The sequence below is a fragment of the Chanodichthys erythropterus genome, chromosome 5 (genome assembly GCF_024489055.1).
Source record: "Chanodichthys erythropterus isolate Z2021 chromosome 5, ASM2448905v1, whole genome shotgun sequence".
Classification (NCBI taxonomy): Eukaryota; Metazoa; Chordata; class Actinopteri; order Cypriniformes; family Xenocyprididae; genus Chanodichthys; species Chanodichthys erythropterus.
This window is the reverse complement of record NC_090225.1, coordinates 2,449,872-2,466,268: the sequence shown is the minus strand read 5'-3', so window position 1 is coordinate 2,466,268 and position 16,397 is coordinate 2,449,872. Positions and strand designations below refer to the sequence as shown.

At 41.6% G+C, this 16,397-nt stretch overlaps 1 protein-coding gene across 6 annotated transcripts in view; it reads left to right on the top strand.

Moving 5' to 3' along the window:
- The first annotated feature begins 9,273 nt into the window (after nucleotides 1-9,273).
- Nucleotides 9,274-16,397, top strand: part of disc1 (DISC1 scaffold protein) — a 75,107-nt gene continuing 67,983 nt past the window's right edge. For 2 of the 6 annotated variants that reach the window (XM_067385641.1, XM_067385642.1), the window contains exon 1: nucleotides 9,274-9,867. In XM_067385641.1, the coding sequence (XP_067241742.1) occupies nucleotides 9,774-9,867 (94 nt within the window). In that variant the 5' untranslated portion in view covers nucleotides 9,274-9,773. Of the gene's footprint in view, nucleotides 9,868-14,721; nucleotides 14,872-16,397 lie in introns of those variants that run through there. The other 4 variants (XR_010895182.1, XM_067385639.1, XM_067385637.1 and 1 more) reach the window with 3 other exon arrangements.

Genomic DNA, 16,397 nt, shown 5'->3' with positions numbered 1-16,397 from the left:
TAGCCGGGACTCCTTCTTTATGACGTGATTCCCAGGGAAACCGACCCGAACCACGCAAATTAAAAAAAACATTATTACAAGTTTACCATTGTGAATCGGGGTAAGGTAACAAAATAAGGAAGCAAAACAGCATCAAATAAACAAAACACAACCTACCCCCCCCCCCCCCCACACACACACACACACACACACATGGAATATTTATATATTTCTTATATATAATAACATATGCAAAAAAGAAAAAAGAAAAAAAACGCAATTACAGGTCTCCAAAAATGTATTTGCAAGCTTTGTTGACAAACAGCCAGATCAAGCTTTTCTCTTTCCGTTAGCAGCCTTTAAATACTTTTGAAGGATATAAATGCCCCAGAGATGAATGGGCATGAATGAATGTAAAAGAAAACCATTTTAAAAATACATTCAGTTGTTCTCAGGCTTTAATTTTTTCATCGTTTCGACACAGCTCCCCTCTGAAAGCTCGAGATTTGTGAAGTTGTACAATACTGACACATGGTGGCTGTCTTCAGTAATTGCAGGTAACGGCTACTAGCATTTACTTGTTCAGGAGAGATGCAGTATGACGGGTAAATATAAAAAATATATTCAGATCTCAAGCCAGGATGATGTTTTGAAGTAAACAGCCCTGGAGCTGGAATACAGACAATGTAAATATAAAATAGTTTTACATTTTTGGTCCGTATATAGGCCTACCAAACTAACAAAAACATCATCTTAAAACATGTTTTGCTAACTTTCGTATTAAGTTATGAAAACGTTATTTCTGGACGTTCTCTGAGCATTCAAAACGTGCATATGTTTCAAAAAGTTATTTTCATGGTTATGCAAAAATTCCATTTTAGAATTTTGCAAACAGTTGTTACTTTTGAATGTTCTCTGAACGTTCTGAAACAAGTAGTAGCATTTAAAAAATTAAACTAAAACATTTCAGAAAAAAAGCTCAGTGAATTAACATTTTGTTATGTTAGCTGGGTAGTTCGTATCACACCATATGGTAGGTCTATATCAAAGTCATATGTTTCTTTATAAAAACGATCATTTTACAGATAGTGTACTTTGACTTTCATGTGTCAGCAAAAGTCATGTGAAAGTCATGAACATCCTTTATCTTACACCTCAAAATCTTATTCTAACTGTGTCTATTGTATGTCAGAAATTCTCCTTGACATACATTGACAACAGAAGAATGATCGTTTGCTGGTTCAGTGGTTCACATTGGGACTCAAAGTCACAAGATCAGATGTTAATTTGATTTAGCTGCTTACTAAGAGACTTTGATTCTGACACTCTGATCGGTTTAGCTCAATTAAACCATTATGAGACAAGCACAGGCCTCAAATGAGACTTTCCACTGTCTATACAGCACAACACAAAGAGCGGCACTGTTCATCTGACCGAGGTTAACAGAGCCCAGTTCAGCTGAAAGAGAGAAAGACACACAACAGGAGCACTCTGTGTGTCCGCATTACGCCTGGGAAGCGGATCAGATGTCTTATTATTCCAGACTGCTTATTATTCCAGTTTGTACTTCATGATAACAATGAAAATCTCTGAGTTAAACTATGTAATATATATATACATAGGTACATTTATTAAGAGTACTTATATAGGGAAATATCAACTGGTTACAGAACAGGTTCAACCCAGGTCCTGGGTCAGACGTAACAACCCAGTGTTTGGGTAGTTTTTGTGTTACTCAGATCCTGGGTCAGACGTAACAACCCAGTGTTTGAGTAGTTTTTGTGTTACCCAGATCCTGGGTCAGACGTAACAACCCAATGTTTGGGTAGTTTTTGTGTTACCCAGATCCTGGGTCAGACGTAACAACCCAGTGTTTGGGTAGTTTTTGTGTTACTCAGATCCTGGGTCAGACGTAACAACCCAGTATTTGGGTAGTTTTTGTGTTACCCAGATCCTGGGTCAGACGTAACAACCCAGTGTTTGAGTAGTTTTTGTGTTACCCAGATCCTGGGTCAGACGTAACAACCCAATGTTTGGGTAGTTTTTGTGTTACCCAGATCCTGGGTCAGACGTAACAACCCAGTGTTTGGGTAGTTTTTGTGTTACTCAGATCCTGGGTCAGACGTAACAACCCAGTATTTGGGTAGTTTTTGTGTTACCCAGATCCTGGGTCAGACGTAACAACCCAGTGTTTGGGTAGTTTTTGTGTTACCCAGATCCTGGGTCAGACGTAACAACCCAGTGTTTGGGTAGTTTTTGTGTTACTCAGATCCTGGGTCAGACGTAACAACCCAGTGTTTGAGTAGTTTTTGTGTTACTCAGATCCTGGGTCAGACGTAACAACCCAGCGTTTGGGTAGTTTTCGTGTTACTCAGATCCTGGGTCAGACGTAACAACCCAGTGTTTGAGTAGTTTTTGTGTTACTCAGATCCTGGGTCAGACGTAACAACCCAGAGTTTGGGTAGTTTTTGTGTTACCCAGATCCTGGGTCAGACGTAACAACCCAGTGTTTGGGTAGTTTTTGTGTTACTCAGATCCTGGATCAGACGTAACAACCCAATGTTTGGGTAGTTTTTGTGTTACCCAGATCCTGGGTGAGACGTAACAACCCAGTGTTTGGGTAGTTTTTGTGTTACTCAGATCCTGGGTCAGACGTAACAACCCAGTGTTTGAGTAGTTTTTGTGTTACTCAGATCCTGGGTCAGACGTAACAACCCAGCGTTTGGGTAGTTTTCGTGTTACTCAGATCCTGGGTCAGACGTAACAACCCAGCGTTTGGGTAGTTTTTGTGTTACTCAGATCCTGGGTCAGACGTAACAACCCAGCGTTTGGGTAGTTTTCGTGTTACCCAGATCCTGGGACAGACGTAACAACCCAGTGTTTGGGTAGTTTTTGTGTTACCCAGATCCTGGGTCAGACGTAACAACCCAATGTTTGGGTAGTTTTTGTGTTACCCAGATCCTGGGTCAGACGTAACAACCCAGTGTTTGGGTAGTTTTTGTGTTACTCAGATCCTGGGTCAGACGTAACAACCCAGCGTTTGGGTAGTTTTCGTGTTACCCAGATCCTGGGACAGACGTAACAACCCAGTGTTTGGGTAGTTTTTGTGTTACCCAGATCCTGGGTCAGACGTAACAACCCAGCGTTTGGGTAGTTCTTGTGTTACCCAGATCCTGGGTCAAACGTAACAACCCAGTGTTTGGGTAGTTTTTGTGTTACCCAGATTCTGGGTCAGGTGTAACAACCCAGTGTTTGGGTAGTTTTTGTGTTACCCAGATCCTGGGTCAGACGTAACAACCCAATGTTTGGGTAGTTTTTGTGTTACCCAGATCCTGGGTCAGACGTAACAACCCAGTGTTTGGGTAGTTTTTGTGTTACTCAGATCCTGGGTCAGACGTAACAACCCAGTGTTTGAGTAGTTTTTGTGTTACTCAGATCCTGGGTCAGACGTAACAACCCAGCGTTTGGGTAGTTTTCGTGTTACCCAGATCCTGGGACAGACGTAACAACCCAGTGTTTGGGTAGTTTTTGTGTTACCCAGATCCTGGGTCAGACGTAACAACCCAGCGTTTGGGTAGTTCTTGTGTTACCCAGATCCTGGGTCAAACGTAACAACCCAGTGTTTGGGTAGTTTTTGTGTTACCCAGATTCTGGGTCAGGTGTAACAACCCAGTGTTTGGGTAGTTTTTGTGTTACCCAGATCCTGGGTCAGACGTAACAACCCAATGTTTGGGTAGTTTTTGTGTTACCCAGATCCTGGGTCAGACGTAACAACCCAGTGTTTGGGTAGTTTTTGTGTTACTCAGATCCTGGGTCAGACGTAACAACCCAGTGTTTGAGTAGTTTTTGTGTTACTCAGATCCTGGGTCAGACGTAACAACCCAGTGTTTGGGTAGTTTTCGTGTTACCCAGATCCTGGGACAGACGTAACAACCCAGTGTTTGGGTAATTTTTGTGTTACCCAGATCCTGGGTCAGACGTAACAACCCAGCGTTTGGGTAGTTTTTGTGTTACCCAGATCCTGGGTCAGACGTAACAACCCGACGTAACAACCCAGTGTTTGGGTAGTTTTTGTGTTACCCAGATTCTGGGTCAGGTGTAACAACCCAGTGTTTGGGTAGTTTTTGTGTTACCCAGATCCTGGGTCAGACGTAACAACCCAGTGTTTGGGTGGTTTTTGTGTTACCCACATCCTGGGTCAGACGTAACAACCCAGTGTTTGGGTAGTTTTTGTGTTACCCAGATCCTGGGTCAGACGTAACAACCCAGTGTTTGGGTAGTTTTTGTGTTACCCAGATCCTGGGACAGACGTAACAACCCAGTGTTTGGGTGGTTTTTGTGTTACCCAGATCCTGGGACAGACGTAACAACCCAGTGTTTGGGTGGTTTTTGTGTTACCCAGATCCTGGGTCAGACGTAACAACCCAGTGTTTGGGTAGTTTTTGTGTTACCCAGATCCTGGGTCAGACGTAACAACCCAGTGTTTGGGTAGTTTTTGTGTTACCCAGATCCTGGGTCAGACGTAACAACCCAGCGTTTGGGTAGTTTTTGTGTTACCCAGATCCTGGGTCAGACGTAACAACCCGACGTAACAACCCAGTGTTTGGGTAGTTTTTGTGTTACCCAGATCCTGGGTCAGACGTAACAACCCAGCGTTTGGGTAGTTTTCGTGTTACCCAGATCCTGGGACAGACGTAACAACCCAGTGTTTGGGTAGTTTTTGTGTTACCCAGATCCTGGGTCAGACGTAACAACCCAGCATTTGGGTAGTTTTTGTGTTACCCAGATCCTGGGTCAGACGTAACAACCCAGTGTTTGGGTAGTTTTTGTGTTACTCAGATCCTGGGTCAGACGTAACAACCCAGCGTTTGGGTAGTTTTTGTGTTACTCAGATCCTGGGTCAGACGTAACAACCCAGTATTTGGGTAGTTTTTGTGTTACCCAGATCCTGGGTCAGACGTAACAACCCAGTGTTTGAGTAGTTTTTGTGTTACCCAGATCCTGGGTCAGACGTAACAACCCAATGTTTGGGTAGTTTTTGTGTTACCCAGATCCTGGGTCAGACGTAACAACCCAGTGTTTGGGTAGTTTTTGTGTTACTCAGATCCTGGGTCAGACGTAACAACCCAGTATTTGGGTAGTTTTTGTGTTACCCAGATCCTGGGTCAGACGTAACAACCCAATGTTTGGGTAGTTTTTGTGTTACCCAGATCCTGGGTCAGACGTAACAACCCAGTGTTTGGGTAGTTTTTGTGTTACTCAGATCCTGGGTCAGACGTAACAACCCAGTGTTTGAGTAGTTTTTGTGTTACTCAGATCCTGGGTCAGACGTAACAACCCAGAGTTTGGGTAGTTTTTGTGTTACCCAGATCCTGGGTCAGACGTAACAACCCAGTGTTTGAGTAGTTTTTGTGTTACTCAGATCCTGGGTCAGACGTAACAACCCAGTGTTTGAGTAGTTTTTGTGTTACTCAGATCCTGGGTCAGACGTAACAACCCAGAGTTTGGGTAGTTTTTGTGTTACCCAGATCCTGGGTCAGACGTAACAACCCAGTGTTTGGGTAGTTTTTGTGTTACTCAGATCCTGGATCAGACGTAACAACCCAATGTTTGGGTAGTTTTTGTGTTACCCAGATCCTGGGTCAGACGTAACAACCCAGTGTTTGGGTAGTTTTTGTGTTACTCAGATCCTGGGTCAGACGTAACAACCCAGTGTTTGAGTAGTTTTTGTGTTACTCAGATCCTGGGTCAGACGTAACAACCCAGCGTTTGGGTAGTTTTCGTGTTACTCAGATCCTGGGTCAGACGTAACAACCCAGCGTTTGGGTAGTTTTTGTGTTACTCAGATCCTGGGTCAGACGTAACAACCCAGCGTTTGGGTAGTTTTCGTGTTACCCAGATCCTGGGACAGACGTAACAACCCAGTGTTTGGGTAGTTTTTGTGTTACCCAGATCCTGGGACAGACGTAACAACCCAGTGTTTGGGTAGTTTTTGTGTTACCCAGATCCTGGGTCAGACGTAACAACCCAATGTTTGGGTAGTTTTTGTGTTACCCAGATCCTGGGTCAGACGTAACAACCCAGTGTTTGGGTAGTTTTTGTGTTACTCAGATCCTGGGTCAGACGTAACAACCCAGCGTTTGGGTAGTTTTCGTGTTACCCAGATCCTGGGACAGACGTAACAACCCAGTGTTTGGGTAGTTTTTGTGTTACCCAGATCCTGGGTCAGACGTAACAACCCAGCGTTTGGGTAGTTCTTGTGTTACCCAGATCCTGGGTCAAACGTAACAACCCAGTGTTTGGGTAGTTTTTGTGTTACCCAGATTCTGGGTCAGGTGTAACAACCCAGTGTTTGGGTAGTTTTTGTGTTACCCAGATCCTGGGTCAGACGTAACAACCCAATGTTTGGGTAGTTTTTGTGTTACCCAGATCCTGGGTCAGACGTAACAACCCAGTGTTTGGGTAGTTTTTGTGTTACTCAGATCCTGGGTCAGACGTAACAACCCAGTGTTTGAGTAGTTTTTGTGTTACTCAGATCCTGGGTCAGACGTAACAACCCAGCGTTTGGGTAGTTTTCGTGTTACCCAGATCCTGGGACAGACGTAACAACCCAGTGTTTGGGTAGTTTTTGTGTTACCCAGATCCTGGGTCAGACGTAACAACCCAGCGTTTGGGTAGTTCTTGTGTTACCCAGATCCTGGGTCAAACGTAACAACCCAGTGTTTGGGTAGTTTTTGTGTTACCCAGATTCTGGGTCAGGTGTAACAACCCAGTGTTTGGGTAGTTTTTGTGTTACCCAGATCCTGGGTCAGACGTAACAACCCAATGTTTGGGTAGTTTTTGTGTTACCCAGATCCTGGGTCAGACGTAACAACCCAGTGTTTGGGTAGTTTTTGTGTTACTCAGATCCTGGGTCAGACGTAACAACCCAGTGTTTGAGTAGTTTTTGTGTTACTCAGATCCTGGGTCAGACGTAACAACCCAGTGTTTGGGTAGTTTTCGTGTTACCCAGATCCTGGGACAGACGTAACAACCCAGTGTTTGGGTAGTTTTTGTGTTACCCAGATCCTGGGTCAGACGTAACAACCCAGCGTTTGGGTAGTTTTTGTGTTACCCAGATCCTGGGTCAGACGTAACAACCCGACGTAACAACCCAGTGTTTGGGTAGTTTTTGTGTTACCCAGATTCTGGGTCAGGTGTAACAACCCAGTGTTTGGGTAGTTTTTGTGTTACCCAGATCCTGGGTCAGACGTAACAACCCAGTGTTTGGGTGGTTTTTGTGTTACCCACATCCTGGGTCAGACGTAACAACCCAGTGTTTGGGTAGTTTTTGTGTTACCCAGATCCTGGGTCAGACGTAACAACCCAGTGTTTGGGTAGTTTTTGTGTTACCCAGATCCTGGGACAGACGTAACAACCCAGTGTTTGGGTGGTTTTTGTGTTACCCAGATCCTGGGACAGACGTAACAACCCAGTGTTTGGGTGGTTTTTGTGTTACCCAGATCCTGGGTCAGACGTAACAACCCAGTGTTTGGGTAGTTTTTGTGTTACCCAGATCCTGGGTCAGACGTAACAACCCAGTGTTTGGGTAGTTTTTGTGTTACCCAGATCCTGGGTCAGACGTAACAACCCAGCGTTTGGGTAGTTTTTGTGTTACCCAGATCCTGGGTCAGACGTAACAACCCGACGTAACAACCCAGTGTTTGGGTAGTTTTTGTGTTACCCAGATCCTGGGTCAGACGTAACAACCCAGCGTTTGGGTAGTTTTTGTGTTACCCAGATCCTGGGTCAGACGTAACAACCCGACGTAACAACCCAGTGTTTGGGTAGTTTTTGTGTTACCCAGATTCTGGGTCAGGTGTAACAACCCAGTGTTTGGGTAGTTTTTGTGTTACCCAGATCCTGGGTCAGACGTAACAACCCAGTGTTTGGGTGGTTTTTGTGTTACCCACATCCTGGGTCAGACGTAACAACCCAGTGTTTGGGTAGTTTTTGTGTTACCCAGATCCTGGGTCAGACGTAACAACCCAGTGTTTGGGTAGTTTTTGTGTTACCCAGATCCTGGGACAGACGTAACAACCCAGTGTTTGGGTGGTTTTTGTGTTACCCAGATCCTGGGACAGACGTAACAACCCAGTGTTTGGGTGGTTTTTGTGTTACCCAGATCCTGGGTCAGACGTAACAACCCAGTGTTTGGGTAGTTTTTGTGTTACCCAGATCCTGGGTCAGACGTAACAACCCAGTGTTTGGGTAGTTTTTGTGTTACCCAGATCCTGGGTCAGACGTAACAACCCAGCGTTTGGGTAGTTTTTGTGTTACCCAGATCCTGGGTCAGACGTAACAACCCGACGTAACAACCCAGTGTTTGGGTAGTTTTTGTGTTACCCAGATCCTGGGTCAGACGTAACAACCCAGCGTTTGGGTAGTTTTCGTGTTACCCAGATCCTGGGACAGACGTAACAACCCAGTGTTTGGGTAGTTTTTGTGTTACCCAGATCCTGGGTCAGACGTAACAACCCAGCATTTGGGTAGTTTTTGTGTTACCCAGATCCTGGGTCAGACGTAACAACCCAGTGTTTGGGTAGTTTTTGTGTTACTCAGATCCTGGGTCAGACGTAACAACCCAGTGTTTGGGTAGTTTTTGTGTTACTCAGATCCTGGGTCAGACGTAACAACCCAGGGGTTGAGTTATTTATCGCAGGCTTTTAGCGCCCTCTTCAGGAGAGAGCAGTGCAGCGCCATCAAATTGGTGCATGTCTTCGGTAAAATACAGGTTTGTGTATGTTTTATCTAAATTCGTTATTGTTCTGTATATCGTTTCATTTTATGCAAGGCAACATACATGGCATGGTACAATGTGAGTCACCTAAACAAGTGTCGCGTAGGTCTTTTCGCGTGATGGAAACGCCTGATGCCTTGCATAAAGTTTTATTTTATTCAAAAAGAAACAGAATATAAATACTTGGGATGTTAAAATATATTCTCAGAACTGTAACAAATCAAGAATCTTTTCTCCTCAATAACTTCATTTTTCTTCCTCATGTTTTTGAATCAGCTGGTGTTTTTTAGTGGATGACGTCAAGTTCACACGTGTCAGGTGCATTTCAGATATAATTTTCAAGGCTATTTATTGCATATTCACACTTCTGATTTATCTACTGCATATTTCTTTGCAATAAATGCCGGTTTGATGTTTTGTAATGACATTCAAACACCTTAACCGTGTCGAAATGAAAAGCCTGTCCAGTACATGCATCTAATGGGAGTTTTGCTTCGGTGTGAATCAGAGGAGTCAAATTCCAGCAGACGTCACAGAAGCTCGTTCACAACGCGCCACATAACGGGACAAAGTGCGGCTGTTATCCGGCTCTCGTCTGCTTTTTGACAACCATGTACCGTGGCTTCGTTTTTCACCCGGAAAAAGGAAATAAAATAAAGAACCTTGAGGTGTTTGACATGCATTAAACAGAGAGGCACAAAGGCGAACTTTCTTCAGGTTTCCCGACAGCCTTTTCCTCTCGCAGGAAACTCGCCATTTAAATTGCGATTGTTTTTTTTTTTCGTGGATCTGTTTTTCCTCAAGCATCGATTGAGATTACATATTTGACAACCACTCCATCTGCGGACTATTATGTGGAAAGTGTGAAGTAATATTTCGTTTTTCTCTGGGAAAGTGAATGGCGTCGGGTTCACGCGCAATAGCGCACGCGCCGCCCATCGGAGGATGACATGCGCGGCGTTTGGAGTTTAACTTTCCGCAACTAGTGCCGTGGATTTACCGGTTTTAAACCACCATGATGTTCGCAGGGATGATAAGGGTGGAGAACAACTCAAAAACACACAAAATGGACACTGAATCCACTTGTTACCGGTGCGCCCTGAGGACAGGTAAGGCAAAATACAATGTTTTTTCTTGATATATACATAAGCAGTGCATGAAAACAACAGTGCACAAAGGTCAGTTTTACAAGAAAATACTGTTTCAGTCTTTCTACTTCAAAATATCACGTTTAATTCAGCAAAACTAGCAATTTCTTAGAGAAAAGGGTTTCAAATCCTTTTTTTTTTTCATTATGTTAATCATTCATCTAATATCATGTAATAAATTGAGAGACTAACAAAAAAGTACCAAAAGTTACCATGATATTATGTTTTATTGGACATAATATGATGTATGCGAGTTTTAAATGAATACCGTGGTATATACAGTTGTCATGGTGTATTATCAATGTCCAATGGTGATTTTACCATGTTTTTGAATGTTATATTGTTGCTGTTTGTGTGAATTAAGGTTGATTGGGACACCTTTTCCCAGTCATTTCAATGGCAAATCACCCTGAATTCACCTAATATAAAATACCATGCTGTTACCATCTGAAACAATCATGTCATTGATATTTCTAATGTGCAATATGATCTTTGGGAACACATTGTTTTCCTTTATTCCTCTCTTCCCACATCAAAGTTCACCAAACAGTGTCAGAATACATGAGCAGCTGGAGGTTTGGTGGTTGAATTATTTTTAAACATCCATCAGAAGGTTTTCACGAGTAACCGTGACGCGAGAAAGATCATTTCCCATCATAACAGCCATTTGCGATTCAGATCTCGCTTTCAGACATAATATTGTTGGTACCCACAGGCAGGCGGCTCTAGAGAAACGTGAAACTCATGTGAAAACACACTCGCAGAATACAAGATCAAGATGTGGGAGAGTAAACAGCATTTCAAATAGAGTTTTCCATCAGACTCGCAATGTCACAATCTGTATAGTAAGTGACAGTGCTGTGATGAGCAGTTGGCATGTTACTAATTGGCATGGCAAAGATTAGGGTTGACAGCCATTGAGATTAGAGTCAGTAGAAGCTACTGAGATGGATGCATCTGTGTTGTCAATATGTCTCTGTTCTGCTCTTACATGCATGATTCTGATCTTCAGGGCAGTTTGAGCATATTTATGTTTGTCAGATTGAAAAATAAGTTTACAGCCTTGGAATGCATGGAGGATTTTTACAGAATGTGCATCAAAAAATGAAAATATTATCATTATTTATTCAACCTCATGTCATTCCAAAGCGATTTGACTTTCCCTACTTCTGTGAAACATGAATAAGTTATTTAGCAGAAGTTCACGCTGCTCTTTTCCATGTAACAAAACCCGAAAAAGGTCTCATTTTTTGCTGGTTATGAGATATGTGAAAACCAACGCCATTCAGCTTCATTCATTTCAAACAAATGGGTTTGGACATCATTTTCCATTTTGGAATGTTCCTGTAACAGTGTGTTATTTAGATTCATTTTCTGTTACATTTTCATAGTTCTCTTTCTCCTTTATCATCAGATTTGTTTATGTTCAAATAGTTTCCTTGGTCACATATTTTAGTGTGTGTGTGTGAAGTCATTTTCAGCTGGTTTGTGTGTGTCTCTGAGTGAACAGGAAGTACGTCGAAACCTTTGCCAGAACTTCAGCAGAACTGCAGCTGCTAAATTTAAATGCAGTACGGAGGGATTCTTTTGTTTGTCAAATTCCCCTGTGCATGAGTCCTTAACTTAACAAACTACACCAGAAAACAATCCTCTATCTATCTATCCATCTATCCATCCATCTATCCATCTATCCATCCATCTATCCATCTATCCATCTATCCATCCATCCATCTATCTATCTATCTATCTATCTATCTATCTATCTATCTATCTATCTATCTATCTATCTATCTATCTATCTATCTATCTATCTATCTATCTATCTATCTATCTATCTATCCATCCATCCATCCATTTTTTTGTGCTTTTGTAATTGTATTAGTTTTTAAATATATCTAAATAGTCTTAATTTATTTTTAGTGCTGTCAGTCGATTAAAACAATTAATCAACATTTTTTCCTGTAATTAATCGCGATTAAAAACTTTGGAGTTTTTAATATCTTTTATATTGTAATAATTTCATTTACTCTCTAAATTAATGTAGAAACAACATAAAGACAGTGTATTTTAAATGTTTGATTAATGGCTGCTGCTGCCGAACATGACGCAGATCTGACGTGCATCTCAATTTAACTCTTTAAGTTAATTTAAGACATTATTTAACTAATTTAAGACTTTTGATGTTTTACGTTTGATTCTGTATGAGTTTGAGGCTGTGATCCACAGCTAACGGCTAATGCTACACTGTTGGAGAGATTTATAAAGAATGAAGTTGTTTATGAATTATACAGACTGCAAGTGTTTAAAAATGAAAATAGCGACGGCTCTTGTCTCTGAATACAGTAAGAAACGATGGTAACTTTAACCACATTTAACAGTACATTAGCAACATGTTAACGAAACATTTAGAAAGACAATTCACAAATATCACTAAAAATATCATGTTATCATGGATCATGTCAGTTATTATTGCTCCATCTGCCATTTTTCGCTATTGTTCTTGCTTGCTTACCTAGTCTGATGATTCAGCTGTGCACAGATCCAGACGTTAATACTGGCTGCCCTTGTGTGATGCCTTGAACATGAGCTGGCATATGCAAATATTGGGGGCGTACATATTAATGATCCCGACTGTATCCGGAAGTCTTTTAAACAAATGAGATTTATATAAGAAGGAGGAAGCAATGGGGTTTGAGACTCACTGTATGTCATTTCCATGTACTGAACTCTTGTTATTTAACTATGCCAAAATAAATTCAATTTTTGATTCTAGGGCACCTTTAAGAGCAAAAGAGGACTCAATACTGGCAGGCGTCACGTGACGCGACATTCACAGAAAGCACGTTCTCGTTTGTCATGTGGTGCTTGAATGGTTTAAAAGCATTTGCGTGAATAAGAGCCTGATCATATAATGATGATGGAAAAAACAGATGTTGCGTCAATTGTGTTAAATAGTTTTAACATGGTTAAAATGTATAAATAATCTGGCGTTAATTTTGACAGCACTATTTATTTTATTTCAGTTTTAGTTTTATTTCGGTTATTAAATAAAACAAAGCAATAGGGCTGGGCGATGTATCGAATGCTTTTGTCACGCGCATTTCTTCAGTAAAGCCGGATCCCTGATTACCGCTAAATTGCCATCACCTGCTTTCAAATGAAGCGGCATTTAATAGACAGAGCCGTAGTTCACTGATAAGCCACGCAATATCGCGTTCAATATCGACGGCGATACATATCGATATTGAACGCGATATTGCATGTCTTATCAGTGAACTACGGCTCTGTCTATTAAATGCCGCTTCATTTGAAAGCAGGTGATGGCGATTTAGCGGTAATCAGGGAACCGGCTTTACTAAAGAAATGCGCGTGACAAAAGCATTCGATACATCGCCCAGCCCTACAAAGCAACATTTCTAATTTTCGCTTAGGTTTTTTTTTTGTTGTCTCTTGGACACATTTCTCAATACTTGAAGGTACAATATGTAATAATTTTGTCCGCTAGAGGTCGCTAGAGGCCTATTCAAAACAAAGGCGTAGCTTGATGACGCCAAGTTTGAGAGTGGAATCTTGGGACATGTGATCTTCACCTCAACGGACGGTGCAAAAGAATAGGGATTGGAGTCGGGAAGAAATCATGTTCATGGATGAGATTATTAACGTTACTGTAGTATGAAGCAGAGCAGGAGCGAGTGTTGAACGAGGAGCTGGAGCGATTGATCAACACACGCCTCACGAGCAGCGGGACTTTTATTATGACAAAGTCACCGGCGCTGCTTCCGCTTTTCCGCTCATGAAGAGGTAACGCAGCTCTGTTTATCATATTAGAAACATTTATGAGTGTTGAAAATGATGTTATAACGTTACTCTGTGCGTTCGCTCGGCGGCTGCTGTGAGACACTGTTACACACTGCAGTAAGATAGATCCATTTTACAATATCATATTAAATGCTGGATGGCTTGTGTTGATAAATGACATGAAATTCATTTTAAAACGTATTGTATGATGGAGAAAATGCTGTATTACTGTTACTAAAAATAAAGCTGCATCAGATTATGCTATGTTAGCTACTTCACAAAATAGTGTTTTTCTCTGAGGCATGGTAAAGCATGAGACTCGCAAAAAAAAATCAAGATTTAAACAAAAAGACTAAACGTGTTGATAAAAATATCAAAACAGTTGTTCCCTTGTCTATTAAAACATGTAAATATTAAAGCGTCTTTGGTGTTTCCATGGTTTCTACAAAATAAAAGCGGAAACCGAGGGTAACGCGGATATGACGCAATTGACAGGCGACTCCTCACACGTCCCGGAGCCTTGGATAAAATTAAAATTTTCTCACGATTTACAAATAGTTGCAAACATATTGTAAGTACTCAAGTGAACAAAATATATAACACTGGTGATTTTTGGATATTTTACTGCAAAAATATTACATATTGCACCTTTAAGTCACTTTTTCAAAACTCTTCACACAGTTCTCCTAACCAACTTTCAGTATGGCACAGCAGTTAATCTCACATTCAAATGCACTAAAACTACCAAAACATTTCATTCCTGCCTCAAATCATCTCTTTCTTTTCAATTTTATTAAAAAATGCTTTGCTTGTAGATTTAGTTGGCGATAACAGCACTGGTGTGAACAACATGTTCCTCTTGAAGGTTGTTGTGGGCACAGAGAGAGCTGAGCTTTCTCTCACCATCATCTGATGTGTTAAAAAGGAGAGAGGAAAAGACTTGTCCATCGAACTCTCACTTCCTCAAACGCTCTGCCGTCACTGGACGAGTCACACCATACTTGCATGTGTAAGCGTAGTGAAACGTCTCCAGAGGAGAGTCTGAAGCGGATTGCTGTACTCCTCCTCACATTCCCTTTTCCTCTTTATGAGCTCCTCAGCATTCGGCCAATGGGAGGCCGAGTAAAGCAGAAGTGTGTTTGGAGAGGGCCTCTCTAATCGACAAAGGTAAACACATGTTTCTCTCAGGGACACTTGAAAACTGGCTTTTTAATATTGATTGAAGGCTGTGTGGTGTTTGAACCGTTTATCAGTAATTAGTGGTGTTTGCAAAGTCAAGTATTTGTTATTATTGCACATACTTGTTGTTTTTCAAACCTATTCATGCTCCAGACATGAATGATTCCTCAATGCATGTGTCTTGTTGAGAAAAGATGTGCTGTTATTTAACTTAAAACTGTTTAGATGCACCATTTTCACCTGCTTGACCATAAAACAGATATTTCCTGTATACATACTACTAATTTCCCCGTCTACTTGATCGTTTCATCTTTTCTTTTAGGGAATCATAGCAAGCATGTGTCTTTAAAGAGACTTGCGACCGTTTCCTTCCCTTTTGAGTCGTGTTCTCTATCGTGCGGTCTCTAGTCGAGCTGAACAGATGGTGGATGGTGAGTCTCAGTTGTGGTTGTAATTGGAGTGCAGGTGTGAACTGTGATGGGCTCGTGTTTGTACAGTCATTGCAAAGATGTTTCATTCATGCTGCTATTCTTCATTCTAAACATCATCTTTAAAACGAATCTTCTTTCTGCGCAGAAGATGAACATGACGGCACATGCTAGTGGATGAGTTGAATCAACTCCACAGCAACTACATCAATTTATCCACTAACCATTCAGAAACGTCTAAAAGTTGTAACTTCTTCCTGAGTCTCTCCATCAGTGTCGGTTTGAACAATGTAAGGCTGAACACTTTCCTCATTTTGGCTGCGTGAGATTCTCCAGCTTTGTTGTTGTTGAGCTGTTAAAGCTCCGCCCTCTTCTGGAAAGGGGGCGGGAGCAGCAGCTCATTTGCATTTAAAGGGACACACACAAAAACGGTGTGTTTTTGCTCACACCCAAATAGGGGCAAATTTGACAAGCTATAATAAATGATCTGTGGGGGATTTTGAGCTGAAACTTCACAGACACATTTTGGACACACCAGAGACTTATATTACATCTTGTAAAAAGAGGATCAGATTTATATTCGTTTTGCGGTTCGTATTTTAAAGTTTCCTGATAATTTACTCACCAAGATGTCATCCAAGATGTTCATGTCTTTTTTTCTTCAGTTGAAAAGAAATTAAGGTTTTTGAGGAAATAATTCCAGGATTTTTCTCCATATAGTGGACTTCACTGGGGTTCAACGGGTTGAAGGTCCAAATGTCAGTTTCAAAGAGCTCTACATGATCCCAGACGAGGAATAAGAGTCTTGTCTAGAGAAACCATCGGCCATTTTCTAAACAAAATAAACATTTATATACATTTAAACCACAAATGCTCGTCTTGCACTGCTCTGTGATGCTCCACGCATGACGTAATCATGTTGGAAAGGTCACACGTGACATACGCGGAAGTACCGATCCAGTGTTTACAAAGTGAACTTGCAAAGACTAAGTCAAACGGCCTTTACAAAAAAAAGGTAAAACAACAATGTCGGACGATTTTGAAGTTGGAGGAGAAAATGAGATGGAGTTTTTCACACTGCCGCGA